Genomic DNA, 15,280 nt, shown 5'->3' with positions numbered 1-15,280 from the left:
TTCACCGTCTTTTTATGTTTTCTGGGTTTTGTGTTGTCTTTTGCCGTGTGTCCCTCTTGTGTTTACGTGTTCCTCCCCAGTGTGTTTTTCCCTCCAAACCTGCTCTGCATCGTCTTCATTAGCCCAGCCCTGTTCCCGGTGTGCTTCCGAGCCTTTCAACTCCCTCCCTGCTCTCTTGGGTTTCTCCACTCATTACCCTCATCTGTGTTTCTCCACCTTACTCCACCTGCACCTCTTCCCCTCGTTAGTTTAGTTTGTATTGAAGCCACATGTGTACTTCATGGCACAATTTAAGCAGGATCAGAAAAGTATTTGTCTTTTTCCATTCACTACCATACACAGTTTTACTGAAATAATGTCCCATGGGGAGTGACTTCGGCTCTATTTCCTAATATTTCTCTCCAAATGATATGGTCTTCAAATAATTGATCATTAAAATAATTGTTAGGACGCTAAGGATGCTACAATAGGATGCTCTGCAGACCAAAAACACAAATCATTTTCAGTGTTGCTTTTGGCAAGTCATGATGTCCTCCGGCACTTGACCTTGCCCATCTGTCTAACCTTCAGCAGCTTATCGCCTCTTCACAGCGTCACCTCTCACTCTCCATTACAGCACAATTAATCTAACTGTTATAGGCTGCAGACAGAGACAGCGGGTGACAAAGTGGCCAGGACAGTTGACAATTTGCATGTGTCATATTCCATCTGTCACCACAGCTCTCCGTCGGTGATGCTGACAGTGACGCAGAGAGCGAGGGATGTTTTGTGAGGTGGATGGATTACGCCGATGGTCGGAGGGAAGCGGTGTGCTGCTCTGATAGCAGCAGGAGCTTGTGAGAGCAGAGTGGTGAAAGTCTCAGACAAGATTTAAACAAACAGAGACACAGACGCTGGCCCGGACGAAGCAGCAGGCGTCCTGACAGAATAAGGCCACAAGGATCGCACACTGCCATCTCCAGATCAGCCCGAGAAGTAACTTCCACAACCACTTGGGATGCTTCTGCTTAAATAATTTCCCAGAGTCAGGGGCAATGAAATTGCTGGCGTCATTTCTTTTATTTAATATTCCAATGTGGGACATTTAGCGGTCAATGCATCATCTCTAGAGATAACTGAGACGTCAGAGTGATTTGTATGAGAAAAGTGCAGCAGAATTTATTGTATTGCAATTTAATCTCAGCTCTGCCTTTCCAACTTTCCTGTCTCCTTACTGATTACAGTCTAAGTGTAAAAATAACTCTACAATAGTTCAGATGATATAAATCTTAATGTAGCATACATTTGGTTAGGTAGTATCCAAACTGGTGTAAGCTGCCTGAAAATAGATTTCTTTTGCAATAAAAAAATAGTAAAAATAAATTAACACTGTCATGAAAAGATATGTTTCTACGTGTGGTTGTTGAGCAGCAGTTCACAGTTTATTCCTCTCACTGTTTGCCACTACATCACCAGTAACAGCGAAAGCAGAAATCCTCAGCGGTTCTCACTCCTCCATGCTCATGTGCTTGCATGACATACACTCTTGGGTCGACTCTTGGGGGAGTTTTCCCTTTGGAAATACCCCCATCTTCAGGCCGTGCTCCGCTTCCACCGGCTGACAGCTTGTCTCAGTGGCATCAGCTCCTGCTGGAAACATCACAAAAAAAAAAAAAAAAAAAGTGAGGAGGAAATATTTTAAATTCAGAACTCAGCAGCTCAGTGACTCACTGCTGCAACAATCAATACTCTATGTTAAAACTGTGCTCCTTCTCAAGGATTTTCTCATAATGTCATTCAGCGAAGGACCGCGGTGTTAATCTCCGCTTAATTGAAAGTGAAGCAGTCTGTGTGCGGGTGTTTTTGTGTTTGTGTGTGTGTGTGATAAGACTAAGTTTTAGACCTTGAAAGTGAGGACACTATGAAAAGTGAGGACATTTATTTTCTGTCCTCGTCTTTGCAGAAAAAAACAAACCTCTCATCATGGCCGCATTAACGCAGAAGGCCGAAAAAATTAGCTGTGGTCCCCCATCGCCTGCCCCATTTTTTCAACAAATGGCAGCTGGTCAACAGCAACAGAAACACAGGACAAAAACACATATCATGGGAACCGTTTCGTGCAAATAAAAGGCAGAACGTGTAAAAGTTAAACTTTTAATAGGTTATGAATCAGTCTCAATGTAGTCCTGATGCCTCTTTATGACGTACTTTAGCAAACAAAACCATCAGTGTGAAGATTGGCTATTTCTACAGATTTATTTGTAATTTCACTGGATCAGAGTCTGAAAATTAAAACTATTTTTGAGTGTTGAGGATACATTGAGGAGTCTCACAACCTAAGGAAAGCTGCTCTGTGGTCTGGTGGTACGGCGATGGTTACTTCTGTGTTGCCAGACAGAACTACCAGCTTCTACATTTTATGTTGGCCTTGACACGATCCAATCTGAGTCGTGCATGCACCAGCGCGTCCGCTCGGCACGGCAACACCCACTTGGCCAAACTACATGCAGAGCTGCAGTAAAACTTGAATTTGTTAAGTTATGATTATGATTACATTTGCTCATTATGTTGGACAGCGGTGCATGGTTGCCTGCAAAAGCATATCATTTTTTTCAGTGTTCATATTCAGTGTTATTGTGTACTTTGCGGATATCTGGACAAATTGTACTTAAATGCTCAGAAAATATTGTTCTTGAAACTTTTGAGAATGGATTAAATTTAATTTACCAAACATGACGCGCTACAATAGGCAACTAAGCGGCCATGTCCAAAGTAACAGTATGTGTATACGTGTCTATAAATTTGAGGCGTTTTGAGGTAATGTGTCCCCTCAGAGTTGCTGTAAGGCAGGAGTTGTTCTTTGGCAAGCCACTGTAGTCATCGCTGTTTGTTAAGCAGCAATAAACCTTTTTTATTTATTTTTTTAAAAAAAGGGAAAATAGGCTTAAAAATATGTTCCTTCACTTCCAAAACTGTATGTACTCGTATTGCTTTTGTCCACAGGGACGGCCAGAATCTATAAAAAATGAAAGTTCATTGTAGCTGCTTTAAGTTAATACGTTATTGAGCTACTCAAATGAAAGTATAAAATCATAAAATATTAAGCGCGTCAGTGGGTTGTGTATGTTCAGATGTGAAAACAGACAACACATTTGTTGCCCAGAGCTGCAGAAACCAGAACTCTTATTTCACAGGAATACTGCCTGACATCAAGTTAGCTGTGTATCAATTAGTTTGTGGTAAATTAATTAAGCGCACATTTATTTAGGAATGTGCGACATGAAAATAAAAACAAATTTTGACACAGGACCCATACAGAACAACAACTGTAGCTTTTTGGATCCCCGGGGGTCTGAGGTGGGCGGACAGGGCAAGCCCAGTGTCATTTTTCTCAGACCTGTCATTTCTATTTCCTTCTTGGTTATACAGAAGTCTTGTTTTATAAGCTAATTAGTTTAACCCCGTCTTTCAGCAATGGGCTGTTTGAGGATTAAAACTAGGATTACGGTTTCAATTACGTCAGTGAGAAAAGGTATAGAAATAGAAACGTGTGTGTGCGTGTGTGTCTTGTACACACAACTTTGTGAAGATGTAAGTTTGAGACCCTCAAAGCATTAAGTGGATTTCTGTCTGGGTTAAGTAGGAACACGGTCCTGTTAAAATTTTAATCATTCCTTTCATTTTTGATGCATTTCTTTATCCATATTTAAACACATTCATAATTTTTTTTTATTAATGTCGATGCTCATGTCCAGGTTTTCGTTCCATGTTATTTGTGCATTACCATGGTTATCACGACTAGCAACCACTTAAAGAAGTTAATGGGAATCTTTTGGACAAAAGTTTAATTGAAGGGTTAGCGTGAAGGTCAGATTAGTCAAGAGGTAAGATATAAATGTAATCACATTTGTCAAAGTATGAATGTGTGCGTGCACGGCTGGGTTGCTTAGCACCAAATCTGTTGTGTTATTCATTTTAACATTGAACCTGCTCTGGGTGACTAATTCAGATGACTCAGGCCTCATCTGTGCTTTTAAAGACTCTGAAAGTGAAAAGAAATTACAGCGTTGACCAGAAAACTGCACTTACAACTAATTAAACGCTTGTCTAACTATAAAAATTAAAGCTCATGCACTTTTTTTGACTTGTCTCTCTGGCTGCCGGCCTCGACCTGGAGCTGCATCGCTGCCTGCTGTGCTTTGCTGTGCGGCGGTGCTTATGTTTATATGGACGTTACAAATATACCAAGAGTTTGCCTCACTCCATTCTGGCGCGTGGCCAGGGGGTTTTATGATTAAAACCAGATTGTGCTTGCCCAACTCGGAGCGGCAAGAAAAATAGATTGCAGTTACGCATACTCCGCACAAGAGGGAAGTACAGAAACATGCACGCCTGCCTCTGCAGCATCTGTAAAGGTGGCCTTTTTGGAGGAACTGTATGTGTTTGATTTTCCCCTCTGCTGGAGGGACTTTTTCACAGATGTCGTCTTGTTATTAAGTCTGCTTCTAGTTCACAGTCAGTAATGACACATCTGACTGTGGCACGAGAAGAAAGGTTTAGTTCCTCCTCATCAAGCCCCGGCAGTAAATCATGCCAGTTCTGAGTCAGAGCTATGATCTTCCTGTAAATATAATGACGCCTCTGTTGTGTCACATGATTGGAGTCAAGCTGCTGTGGGGTCTTCCTAAGCCAAAAACATCTGAGCTCCAGCCAAGTCTCCGTTCCTTCGAAGTCGTGACTAAGTTACACTGCAAAAAAGAGGCCTGACTTTAGATTTTATCCTGCACTCTGCCCTCAGACTCAAGTGAGAAAAACAATCCAAATCAAAGGAGTTTTTGAGCTTGAGAGTTGTGTTCTAAAATATGTAATAATCTTGTTTTGCAAGATCAGAAATTCCTCAAATCTACTTAAAAAAGACAACTTTTACTTCAGCAAGTGAAATGTTCTCCTCCTGCTGACTGATTCTGACCACATGTGCAACCAAACTGAAGAATAAACACTCACTTCTCGTTTGACTTGCCCAGACAGACGGCTTTTTGCAGTGTAGTGAAGACTGGGAAATCATGTGACATCAACAAAAGCAGACACATTACGCCCCCTCCGCCGCCACCGCCCACACACAGACATCACACACACACACACACACACACACACATTCATCAAACACACACATAAACCCTTTTTTGTAGTAGGGAGGAACACTGCAATTCATTTACTGACTCTGAAAACCACGCTGCCAGTAAACACAGCAAACGTCATCAGCTGTGAGCGCTGACGGAAACATCAACACAGTAAAAGAAGAAGAAAAAAAAAGTCCTCTTGTATCTGAACTCACCATGAGTTGTTCCCCTGCCTGCATGGTCCCACTCTGACCTCCACTCGCTGCAGCAGGGTCTCATGTTTCAGGCCCCCATGGCACTGGGGCAGACCACCCCCCTCCTCCTTCACACCATGCTGGCGTTCTGGCGGCCTTTCCCGGGGTAGGCAGGCGTCCTCACAGGCTTGGAGAGCGGGTACGAACCCTTCCCACATCGCCCGTTTTGAGGGTACAGAGGAGGCTTCTGAGTTCTTGAATTGGAGGTGCTGTTGCCAATAATGACTTTAGGGTCCAGGCTCTGTGGGTGGGGCTCAGGATGAGTTTGGCCAATGTGATTGGAGTCTCTGGGAGGATACAGGTGAGGCAGGTGTCCGTTCACACCAGGCCTGACATGATTGTTGTCCTTACTGAGGTTGGGCGGGGTGAAGCGGCTTGTTTTCACGACTGATGCCATGTGAACAGGCGAGGGAGAGTTAGTTCTTAATATGATCCGGTCTTTATCAACGTGCTGCAATGCCTGGACAGGAGCTGGAGCAGGCTTGTGATTGGGCAGCGGGGCCAACTTGAGGTCACCTGGATGAACTGAGCCGTGAAAGGTAGTGGAAGACCCCTGGGTGATGCAGGCCGCCTCCTCACTGAGGTCGATACTGGCTGTGAGACGATCGATCTGCTGGACCACCTGAATGACAATGAAGAGAGTCGGTACTTGTCCAAACTGCACTAACTTACTTGAGAACAGTTCTTGTACTTTACTGGCATATTTTCATTTGATTTCACTTTATACTTTCAGAATAATTCAGAAGGAAATATTTAACTTTTTACTCGAGTGCGTGTCTCTGACAAAACACAGAAAAAACAGAATCACCAAAGATACATTTCCCCCCTTAACTTCTCAGATGGTTTCCTGTGATAGATGAGATAATGCTCAAGCTAATAGAAAGAGAATATTCCAAAAAAGTAAATACAGATTTGTGTGACAGAATTTTCTTTATTTCTCTCCTGTTAATCATCTCACAGCACATCAGATTTATCTTGTGACCCTGATCTTGTGACGTATTTCCAGTTTCTGCTACTTTATATTTCCACTCCACTACCTTTGGAGACAAATATTGTACAAACATTTCATGAATAAAATAAGTTATTAGTGAGCCCGGCTGATGTATCAGTTTTTGCCCATCACAAACGTATCGATATTGGTGTTTATTTTATCCAATATGTGCCAATATGAAGAAAAAAATATGCTTGGGGTAATACATTATTAATACATTCCCAGTGATGTTTAATATTTAGGTAAACTGATGTCATTTTGGACAATAGAGTTTACTATTTAACTCTGAAATATCCTGCGTCCAATATGTATGTACCTTTGTCACAAGTGTTTTAGCACCGCTGATATACTAAAAAAGTTAAGTTGTGTTATCACAACAAATCTAATTTGAGTAATGGAGCATTAAATCATCCATGTTTGCTCACTTCATCCCAGCCTGATTTACCCTCAGGTGGCAGAAACTGCAGGTTATGAACTTCTATTTAAAATACAAAAATGTGACATTACCAGTTAAGTTATCAGTGTTTGCCATGAGAAGCAGGTAAAAGCAGTCGTTCATCGCGACACTTTGCCTTTATTTTGTCTCCAAATGCTCTTGTAAAGCTTCTATTTTGTTCTTATATGAGTTTTATATGCGATATTGACATTGATATCGGTATTGGTACAAAAAAAATCCAGTATGCTAGATGCTAGACTCTAGTTACTTGTTACTTCGCAGACTGCATGCTGCCTCAGATCCATCCTTTTAAATCAAATTATTTTAATCCTGAATATTGGATCCAATGATCGCCTAAGGCGACAATTAGGTAACCCAGATAATACAGTACTGTATATACATACATGTAAATAAATGTATAATGAACTTTTACTTGTACTGTTGATACTGATATCAGATACTTAAATACTTTTATTGCAGTACTATTTGTATGGGTGACTTTCACTTTTACCAAAGAAAATGCTGTTCATACTAATGTCTTCATTGATACATTAGTATTAACAGTCTAATGATGAGATGCATGATGACACTGTAACAGGGGTCATTGTGAGTTCTTTATTTTCAATATTTTTATAATACATCTCTAGTCGTAGGAGTTAAATGCAGGACTTTCACTTGTAAGGGGGTATTTTTGAATTGTAGTATTGGTACTTAAGAAAAGGATGTGAGTACTTCCGCACTGCCACTGTATGTATGACCTCAAGAGTGTCTCTGACTGAGGCAATAATCAACAATTGAGCCATGATTCTCATCAAAGCCGGTTCATCTGCATCCTTCTGTTTCCCACCGTCTTAAATCACAACCACGGAGACTTTTTACATGTAATGTTGCTTCAGTACAATGCAACGCTCTTACACAGACGCATTCGGCTGTGAATCAATGCCATTTTACAGCTGCATGCAAAATGGATACTGTAAGAGCAAGGCATAATTTAGTAACAGTCTCAAGCCAGGCTTTTTAATGTGCTGACCGGAACGCTGCCAATTTCGGCGGCGTTCTGCAAAAGGTCAGTGCAAATCGTTCTCAATCACTGCTTCGGTAAGAGATGATGAGTGAGTCACAAACAATGCAGTCATCATGCACACACACACACACACACACACGGAGCTACTGATATGTTCACATGAACATGCACCCACTGATACGCGACCTGTGCCGAACTGATCTGCACCGCATCGGAGCTTTGTGTTAATCAGTTTAAATGTCACAGTGTCCAGGGAGCTTTGATAAAAGGCTGGGACACCTGCGCCTGACACGCCGTGTTTAGACACACACCTGCTGTACACATAAACAGAAAAACAGCCATAATAACAGACCCTCCTACCTCTTTCATCTCCACGTGAACTTGCTTCAAACCCCCTAACACATCCTCCAGATCTGTCACCACTTGTCTGATTTGATCCCTGACCAAATCCTGCCTCGTCTTCTGCTTCACCACCTCCGAGCCCTGCCGCCGGTGCTCGTCGTTGGTTGTTGGCTTCGGGGGGTCTGGACTGATGATGCCAGAGGGAGGGAGGCAGGGCCCCTTCTGTCTGCTTTGTTTCAAGTGTTTTTGTGGGACCTCAGTGGGGAAGAAACCTTTGTGAGAACCACCGCGTCCATTACAGCCCTCGTCTGATCCACCCTTCAGTCTGCCTCGGTCCTGATGGATATCTCTTTCCTCCCCTCCCTCAAAGATCACAGGCCTCGGTCCACTGTGGCCATTTGGCATGTGTAAACGACCAAGACGGGGCTCATGTGACTCCAAATGATAGTTCTCAGAGGTGCAACTTTCCTCCTCCTCATCCACGCAGACATACCTGACTGTCCTCCTGTGCCTGTACCCTTGACCTTTGACCTGAAGATGAGGGAGAGGATGTGGTATTCCAGCATTAAAGGGCACCACACAGCCACACTGTTCTCTGACAGACGGGTAGTGTCTCACCCCAGGCTCCGGCGGGTAGCTCCACTGGGCAGGGTTCAACTCCCAGGGGCAGACTTGGCTCGAGTCATCTGACTGGCTATAAGGGCCCGGCCCTGCGAACACAGGCCTCCTCTGTGGGCTGCGATGACCGCTTCTCTCTACTCTGTCCACTACGAAAGCTCGCCCTCCTACGTCTTTAACCCGAGGAGCCTGGATGTCTCCCCTGCAGTCCAGAGATGGGTGGTCCGTCTGTCTGGCCGATGCTGGTTGGTATCCCGACCCACTGTGACGGCCGTACGCTTGCTTCTCATAGTGGACGCAGTGCTGGCAGGAGCAGGGGGTAGAGGTGGAGATGGAGGTGTTGGTGTGCTGAAGAAATCGGTGGTGTCCCGTTGTTTGTGCGCCTTCTGTGTACATGTCCAAAGAAGTCCAGAGAGGCTTGAGTAGAAAACGCCTTAGAAAACAACTGGTTTCCTCCCGTCCCTGCTCTCCCCAGCCCAGTCATTCACTCGCTCTGTTTTCCTCATCTGCGTCTTCCCACAAGAAAACTTTTCTTCAGCTCTTTTTTTTCTCCTCTCTCTACCCAAGACTTCTCCCTCCCTCCCCTTCCTTCCTGTCTGTTGTTTCCCTTCTTCTTCTTCTCTCCTGTAGTTGTGAATCTCCGCGCCTGTTCTTTTCTCTTTCCTGGACCTTCTTGTTTCCTCTACTTTCCTCTAACTTTTTCTCTACTCCTTCTCCTTCCTCACCCTGTAGCCCTCTCTCCTACACGGGGCCCCTCTCCACCTCCCTCCCTCTCTGTCTCTCTTTCTACCTCTCCCGCCTCGTTGTTCTGTCTCATTTTCTGCTGCAGGCTTCTAGTCTCTCTCTCTCTCTCTCTTACTCTCTCTCTCTCTCCCTGGCTCTGTATTTCCCGTTTCCTCCCCTCCCCTCTCCTGCTCTCCTCTCTTTCTCCACCTCTTACTCCGTCTCTTGCCTCTGGTATATTCTCTCACATAGTCGGCTGTACCTGAATTCATGAATTCCTTCTCTTCCCTCCACCTAAAATCCAGTTGCCTTGTGAGGCTCCTCCGGTAAAGGAGTCCATGTGAGGTTTCTGTCAGAGAGTGCGTGAAAGAGTCCCAGCTCCGGTGCTGAGCTCATTAGTCCAACTAAAGCCTTTGCACTCTGCAATTAAACGCTGCCTGGGATTCCTTGGCCGAACGCTGAGAGAGGAGGGGAGGGGAGGGGAGGAGAGAAACACAGGGGGAGGTGGGGTTTCTGACATACACAGACGAGGGAGTCTGAGTCTAGAGACAGAGCGACTGCCTTTGTACAAGGGGAACATTTTTTCACCATCCTGTATCTGCTTTTTTTTTTTCTCTACCTCTCTCCCCACCAGTCCCTTCCCCTCTTTGTCCTTTGCCACTCCTGTCATTCCCACTCTATCGTTGTCTCGCTTCAAGTGATTTCACCTCAATGGTGTGGAGCAAAACTTCACTTTGCTGAGGCAAGCAGAGACATTATGGTAGCACTGTATAGAAAAGTACGCACCCTTCTTCCTCCTCTGGTGTCCATACAATCGAGTTTAAATGCCACCTAAACAGCTCACTGTCAGAGAAGTCAAACCATGTGTGTTCAAGCCATGTTAAATCCATCATGCTTTTCATTACGAAGCAACCACAGCTCACTACAGATAATCATAATCTCCTGACAAAAAACTCCTTCATACAAAATTAGAACGCAAGATGAGCAATCAAGATCTGTCTCCATCTAACGTGCCTGTGTTGTTGTGGCTCTTAATCCACAGCGACTGAGGACAGTGAGGCGTTTATTTTCAAAGAAAATAACTGGAGCTTTGAAAACAATGGGTTGTAAAAAAAAAAAAAAAGAAAGAAAGAAAAAAAAACCTACTGAGAATAACAGCAGAGGAGGATGAAGGAGATTCATCCGTCCCAGCAGGAGGATGAGCAGTCCAGTCCCAGCTGCTGGCAAAGATTGTTGTAGATGAAACACAGCTGGAGTGACTTTACCTTAACATATATACAGTATAGTCTCACAGGAGCGTGAGGATATGCTAATCTGTAGGCAACCTCACACTACACTGAACATGAAAGGTTGAAAATAACTTAGAATAGAAGAGTTGCTCGCTTAAATTTAAAAGCTGTTTAATGTACACGTGGTGGGCAATAATGACGAAATCCTCGAAAGTGATATTTATACAGTATATCGTACTGTATGACAACTGGAACCTTTGAGAACCGGTTCAAACTGGATCCATCAGCATCGTATGCCTCCGAGTTTATCGATTCCTTTCGTCGATGTTTTTTCTGACAGTTGCGCATTGTTAAACGAAGATGTCAAACTCCTGCAAACTCTGGCTTCATTTCTCAAAGACAGATGCCAACAATGTGATAATGTCAGGAGGTGGAGGGGATGGTGGTCGAGCGCAGTTCAAGTCTGGCATTTAAGAGTGACCTTACTGGATATTTTTAAGGAGAACTTGGAACAAAAACTTTTCTTTTTGATGGGAAGTCAGGTCATGCTGTGTTTGTGGCGACACAACCGGCTGTTTCTAACAAGACCTTGGGACATTTCCAGCTATGGTTTTGGTGACCAAAACTGGTATTTTAAGCCAAACCATAATGTTTTCCTAATCCTAACCAAGTGTTTTTTGGGCCTAGACCTAACCAGACCATACACAAAGCATTGTGGCAAACGAGAAATAGAAATTGAACCTCAAGAAACGTATAGTTTGAACTTGTCTGTGGTTGTGCAGAAACATACTTTGCCAACATTTATCATGTTGGTGTTGGTGACTTGTGACACAATGGCACAATTCAAAATTAGTTGTCTTTTTCCAAAACAAGGTCCCATGGAGCAAACCGGAAGGGGCGTGAATTGGCTTGGCTCTCTATATTCAGTATCTTTTGGCCCCCACCAGCTCCTGAGGGAAATATTTGCCTCTTTAGCTGCTAAATGCTCCACTGTGTTCACCAGCTTCTTGAAAACTGTGCCTGTCTGCTGTTGGATGCTGGGAAGTTAAAATACGGTCTGGCTTGGGAGTGCTATGACAGCGGTGAGAGTGGAGTGAAAAGGTAAAGTTGTTGAGCATAAAACCAAAACAATGAGCTGAGGAGATCAAACATTTAACAATGATATAAAAGTCTGTCATAAATCCATCCTCACAACATTTCCCACAATAATCTGATACACCCAGAGAAATTAAAGAGACAGGTAGGACAAAATCTCTGATAGTTGACAAATCTACCGTCTAATGGAATCCATTATATCGCCCACATCTTACGTTTGATAACCTTCATTTCAAGCACAGTTTCAGGACATTTTGTCTTTTACCACACAAATGTTTTAGTCTTTTAATAAACACAGAATCTGAAACTGAGCTAATTGTAAAATTGCCAGTTGATGAACCACCTGCAGAGAACAGTCAGTCAGCCGAGGAAGAAAAGCAATCTGGCTCTAATTTGTTTATTTATTTATTTTTAGTCAGCTGTGTCCTTTCAACCTTTTTGTGAAAGCATCATTGTGCCGTTTTGAAAAGAAACTTTTGCTTTTTTCCTTGTATTTAGCTTTCCATGACTTGAGCAAACTATTAGCACAGCCAAAATATTTTCACTTTCCACTTGGATATTTTCGACCCCTGAATATACTATACAAATTACTGCGCTCCACCTCTATCTGTCTCATACACACACACATATATACACACAGAAAGACAGAAAGACAGAAAGATGAGAGAGTGGATAGGAGGCGGCAGAGCAACACCTCAACCTGTCATCTTAATCTCAGTATTTCTCCGTCGGGGTTCCTCAGGCGGATCCTTGTCTACAAGCTACAAAAGGAATATCAAAGGTTGTAGTTGTCACACCAACTGCACCCATACAAAAAGATGGGTGTAGTGTGTGTGTTGCCTCAGAAAGTTCCCAGCTTGTGCAGCTCTTACATCACGCTGTTTTGTGTTGGCCTGCCCACCTCCCGCTCGGCTGCACGACTCGAGGGCACCCAGGAAGAAGAGCAGAAGAAGTCACACTTCAGCACACTGCACTCTCCTGTTCTCACCAGGGTCAAGATGACCTAATTAACACATATGGATACTTCTAAAAGATCCTATAACAAGAGCTCAATATGCTGTCAGGAATGTGTCAGATGGCGTGTGGCCTATTTACCCTCCTGCAGATGTGTGGACCCAGATATGTACTGATCCGGACTGTGAGTGTCCCACATCACACAAGATGCAAAATCTTTGTAAAGATACTGTAGGCGACACGATTAATGTTTTTATCTGTGATATCAGCATACTGTACAGGCTAGTATAGCCTCATTAAATGGGCTTCCAGTGTGTATATTGATTTTAAATTCTCTTTAATTAACCTAAAAGGCACTACAAGAAAAAGCCAAAGAATACAATGTTGAACATTTAAAGCCAAACTGTCCCTCAGTTGGTGTGCAATCATCAGACAATTGTGAAATAATAAAGCCATTTACTGAACCTAAGTCTTATCCCCCCCTTAAGTCTAATACATGCCCTGTTCAGCCCATTTTTATACATTTGACCTGCACCTCATTCTTCTTTACAGTATATTAACTTTTGTTATGTTTATATGAACAAAGTTTTTAGGAATTTTTTAAACATTTTTTAGACAACTTTTCACAGTTTATTGGAGAAACATACTGGAGTTGTGAGGTTTTGACAGTGACGTGTGATGTGTGTCATTTCCTGATATGAAAACTTGAGTCAGACTGTTAGTTCTACCCCAGCGCACAGATACGCTGTATTTAATGAGTTCTCCATGATGTAGATCTCAGAGTTATCTCGAACACTGTGTTCACAAACTTTAGATTCAACAGAACTTTTCTAATAACACTCTGATCTCATACGACGTGAGTATCTTAAACTCCCCTTCCGGTTAATTATAACACTGCATAATCAAGCTGAGAGGAGACACTTCCTCCATGCAGCCGCTTGCATCGATGCTTTAATGCACCCTGAATGTATAAAACATGAGGGGCAAATCTTTATCTACACCTTCTCCTTAAAAAACTACTACAACTTTCTTAAAGAAAATCAATGTGAGATAATGGCCTTTACCTGCTTTCACTGTCATTTGGCAAGAAAAAGAAAGAGTGAGTATCCTTTATATTTTTGCACAGTCAGTGCACACTGATCGCTTTAATGAGGGTGAACGATTCCTGCAGTTGTAGATGAGGTCAATCTAATTTCACTCCCAAATGATCTCCTATTGTGAGTAAATTATTGCATATCCATAAGAGACACCATCGCCATGAATAAGCAAGACTTCCATCTAGCCTTGAGGTGAGATTTAATTCCTTTTATGGTGAGAGAGAATAGAGTAATACCGACCAAAGGTGTATTGAAAGTGTCAAAAACAGGCCAGAATCACATAAATTAAGCCAATTCACCTCTAAGTCGCATCTTGACGGTGTTTAATGTCTAAAAACCTTTGCATTTAGATTGGACACACTGAGGCAAGAGATAGTGGACAAAAAAACCTGCGGTCAGAAGCGATTCCTCCACCGTGTGATAGTGACTAGTGACAGTGTCGAGCCCAGTTTACAGGAACACGATCTAACATGCAGTGAGGTCATATCTTATATCAGTGCTTGTGTGAGTTGTACATGTCCTGCTTTTGGGGAACACAATGGTTACGTTGTTCCAAAGAGGATTATAAAACAATTCCCATTTCCAAGCCAGGAAACCCAATTGCATCATGTTTGCCACAAAACGCTGCGTCATGCAATTCACAAGATAAGTTAGTCCTTGAGAATATGTGGGACAATAAAACGGTTTTAGTTCGGCGCTGGAAGCTGAGAGACTGAATGTGTTCTTGCTTTAATGGCCCACAAAAGTAGACTATCTAGCAAGTCGCTGCTTTTATTCCTTCATTCCTTCTGCAGGGTTGGTCTAACGAGTAAGTACATCCTCATTTTACTTATTAAAATTAGAATTAAATCTATAGCTTTAAGTCCTTGAGGCATGGTCAGTCAGTACTGCATGTAACTTATCTCTCAATTAACTGTACAGCAGCGAATCTACACACAAAGTGTAAAGGACCTCGGGGTGCCGTGGCTAATTTTTTCTGTATGTGGCAGGCATCAAGGACATCACACGGGATTCAGCTGTTAAAAGAAGGCCTGGAATTCAAATGACAAAGGCAAGAAGCACTAATGGACGGTATAATGACAGGGCCAGAGTGTGGTTGCCTTGAAAGCTCAGCTGAGATGGCTCACAGAAAGCTGTTGCCATGGCTGACTGTAAGAAAATAAGACTGAAATGCTTCATTTTGGCCATGATGGTGAGAGATTGTACTTGCCATGGGGACAAAGTACTGAAGGTGAAAAAAAAGGAAAAAAAGTACTCATCTGGTTTGGCGCTTAAATGGTGACAAGGGGGAGGGAGAGATCAATGGGGGACGTGGGAGAGGAGTTTTATCGGCTCTGTGCAGACAGCATCAGCGGACACGTTACAGCAAATACAAGGGCATGTTTGTAGTTAATGCCGCTTCAGACAAGACCAGATCC

The 15,280-nt window shown here is 43.0% G+C and overlaps 1 protein-coding gene across 2 annotated transcripts; it reads right to left on the bottom strand.

Annotated features, from left to right (window-relative positions):
- Window positions 1-1,035: 1,035 nt before the first annotated feature.
- LOC311266768 (uncharacterized protein) lies at window positions 1,036-9,865 on the bottom strand. 2 transcript variants are annotated; one of them, XM_084369301.1, is made up of 3 exons: window positions 8,165-9,865; window positions 5,315-5,975; window positions 1,036-1,629 (listed from the first exon to the last, which is right to left on the bottom strand). In XM_084369301.1, exons 1-2 carry the CDS (start codon window positions 9,158-9,160, stop codon window positions 5,424-5,426), a joined length of 1,548 nt encoding a protein of 515 aa, XP_084225427.1. In that variant the 5' UTR covers window positions 9,161-9,865; the 3' UTR covers window positions 1,036-1,629; window positions 5,315-5,423. The 2 variants fall into 2 exon arrangements, with proteins under 2 accessions (XP_084225427.1, XP_084225428.1); XM_084369302.1 differs by having other exon boundaries at window positions 1,036-1,626.
- Between the last annotated feature and the right edge of the window lie 5,415 nt (window positions 9,866-15,280).

The sequence above is a fragment of the Pagrus pagrus genome (genome assembly GCF_965226575.1).
Source record: "Pagrus pagrus genome assembly, chromosome: 12".
NCBI classification, from domain to species: Eukaryota; Metazoa; Chordata; class Actinopteri; order Spariformes; family Sparidae; genus Pagrus; species Pagrus pagrus.
Note: the sequence above shows the minus strand (reverse complement) of the source record. Positions and strands in the feature narration are given on the sequence as shown.

Coding starts and splice junctions, on each gene's coding strand:
- LOC311266768 (XM_084369301.1), bottom strand. CDS start 9,160: ATGTACACAGAAGGCGCACAAACAACGGGACACCACCGATTTCTTCAG. Junction 5,976..8,164: donor TTCACGTGGAGATGAAAGAG/GTAGGAGGGTCT, acceptor ATTGTCATTCAG/GTGGTCCAGCAGATCGATCG.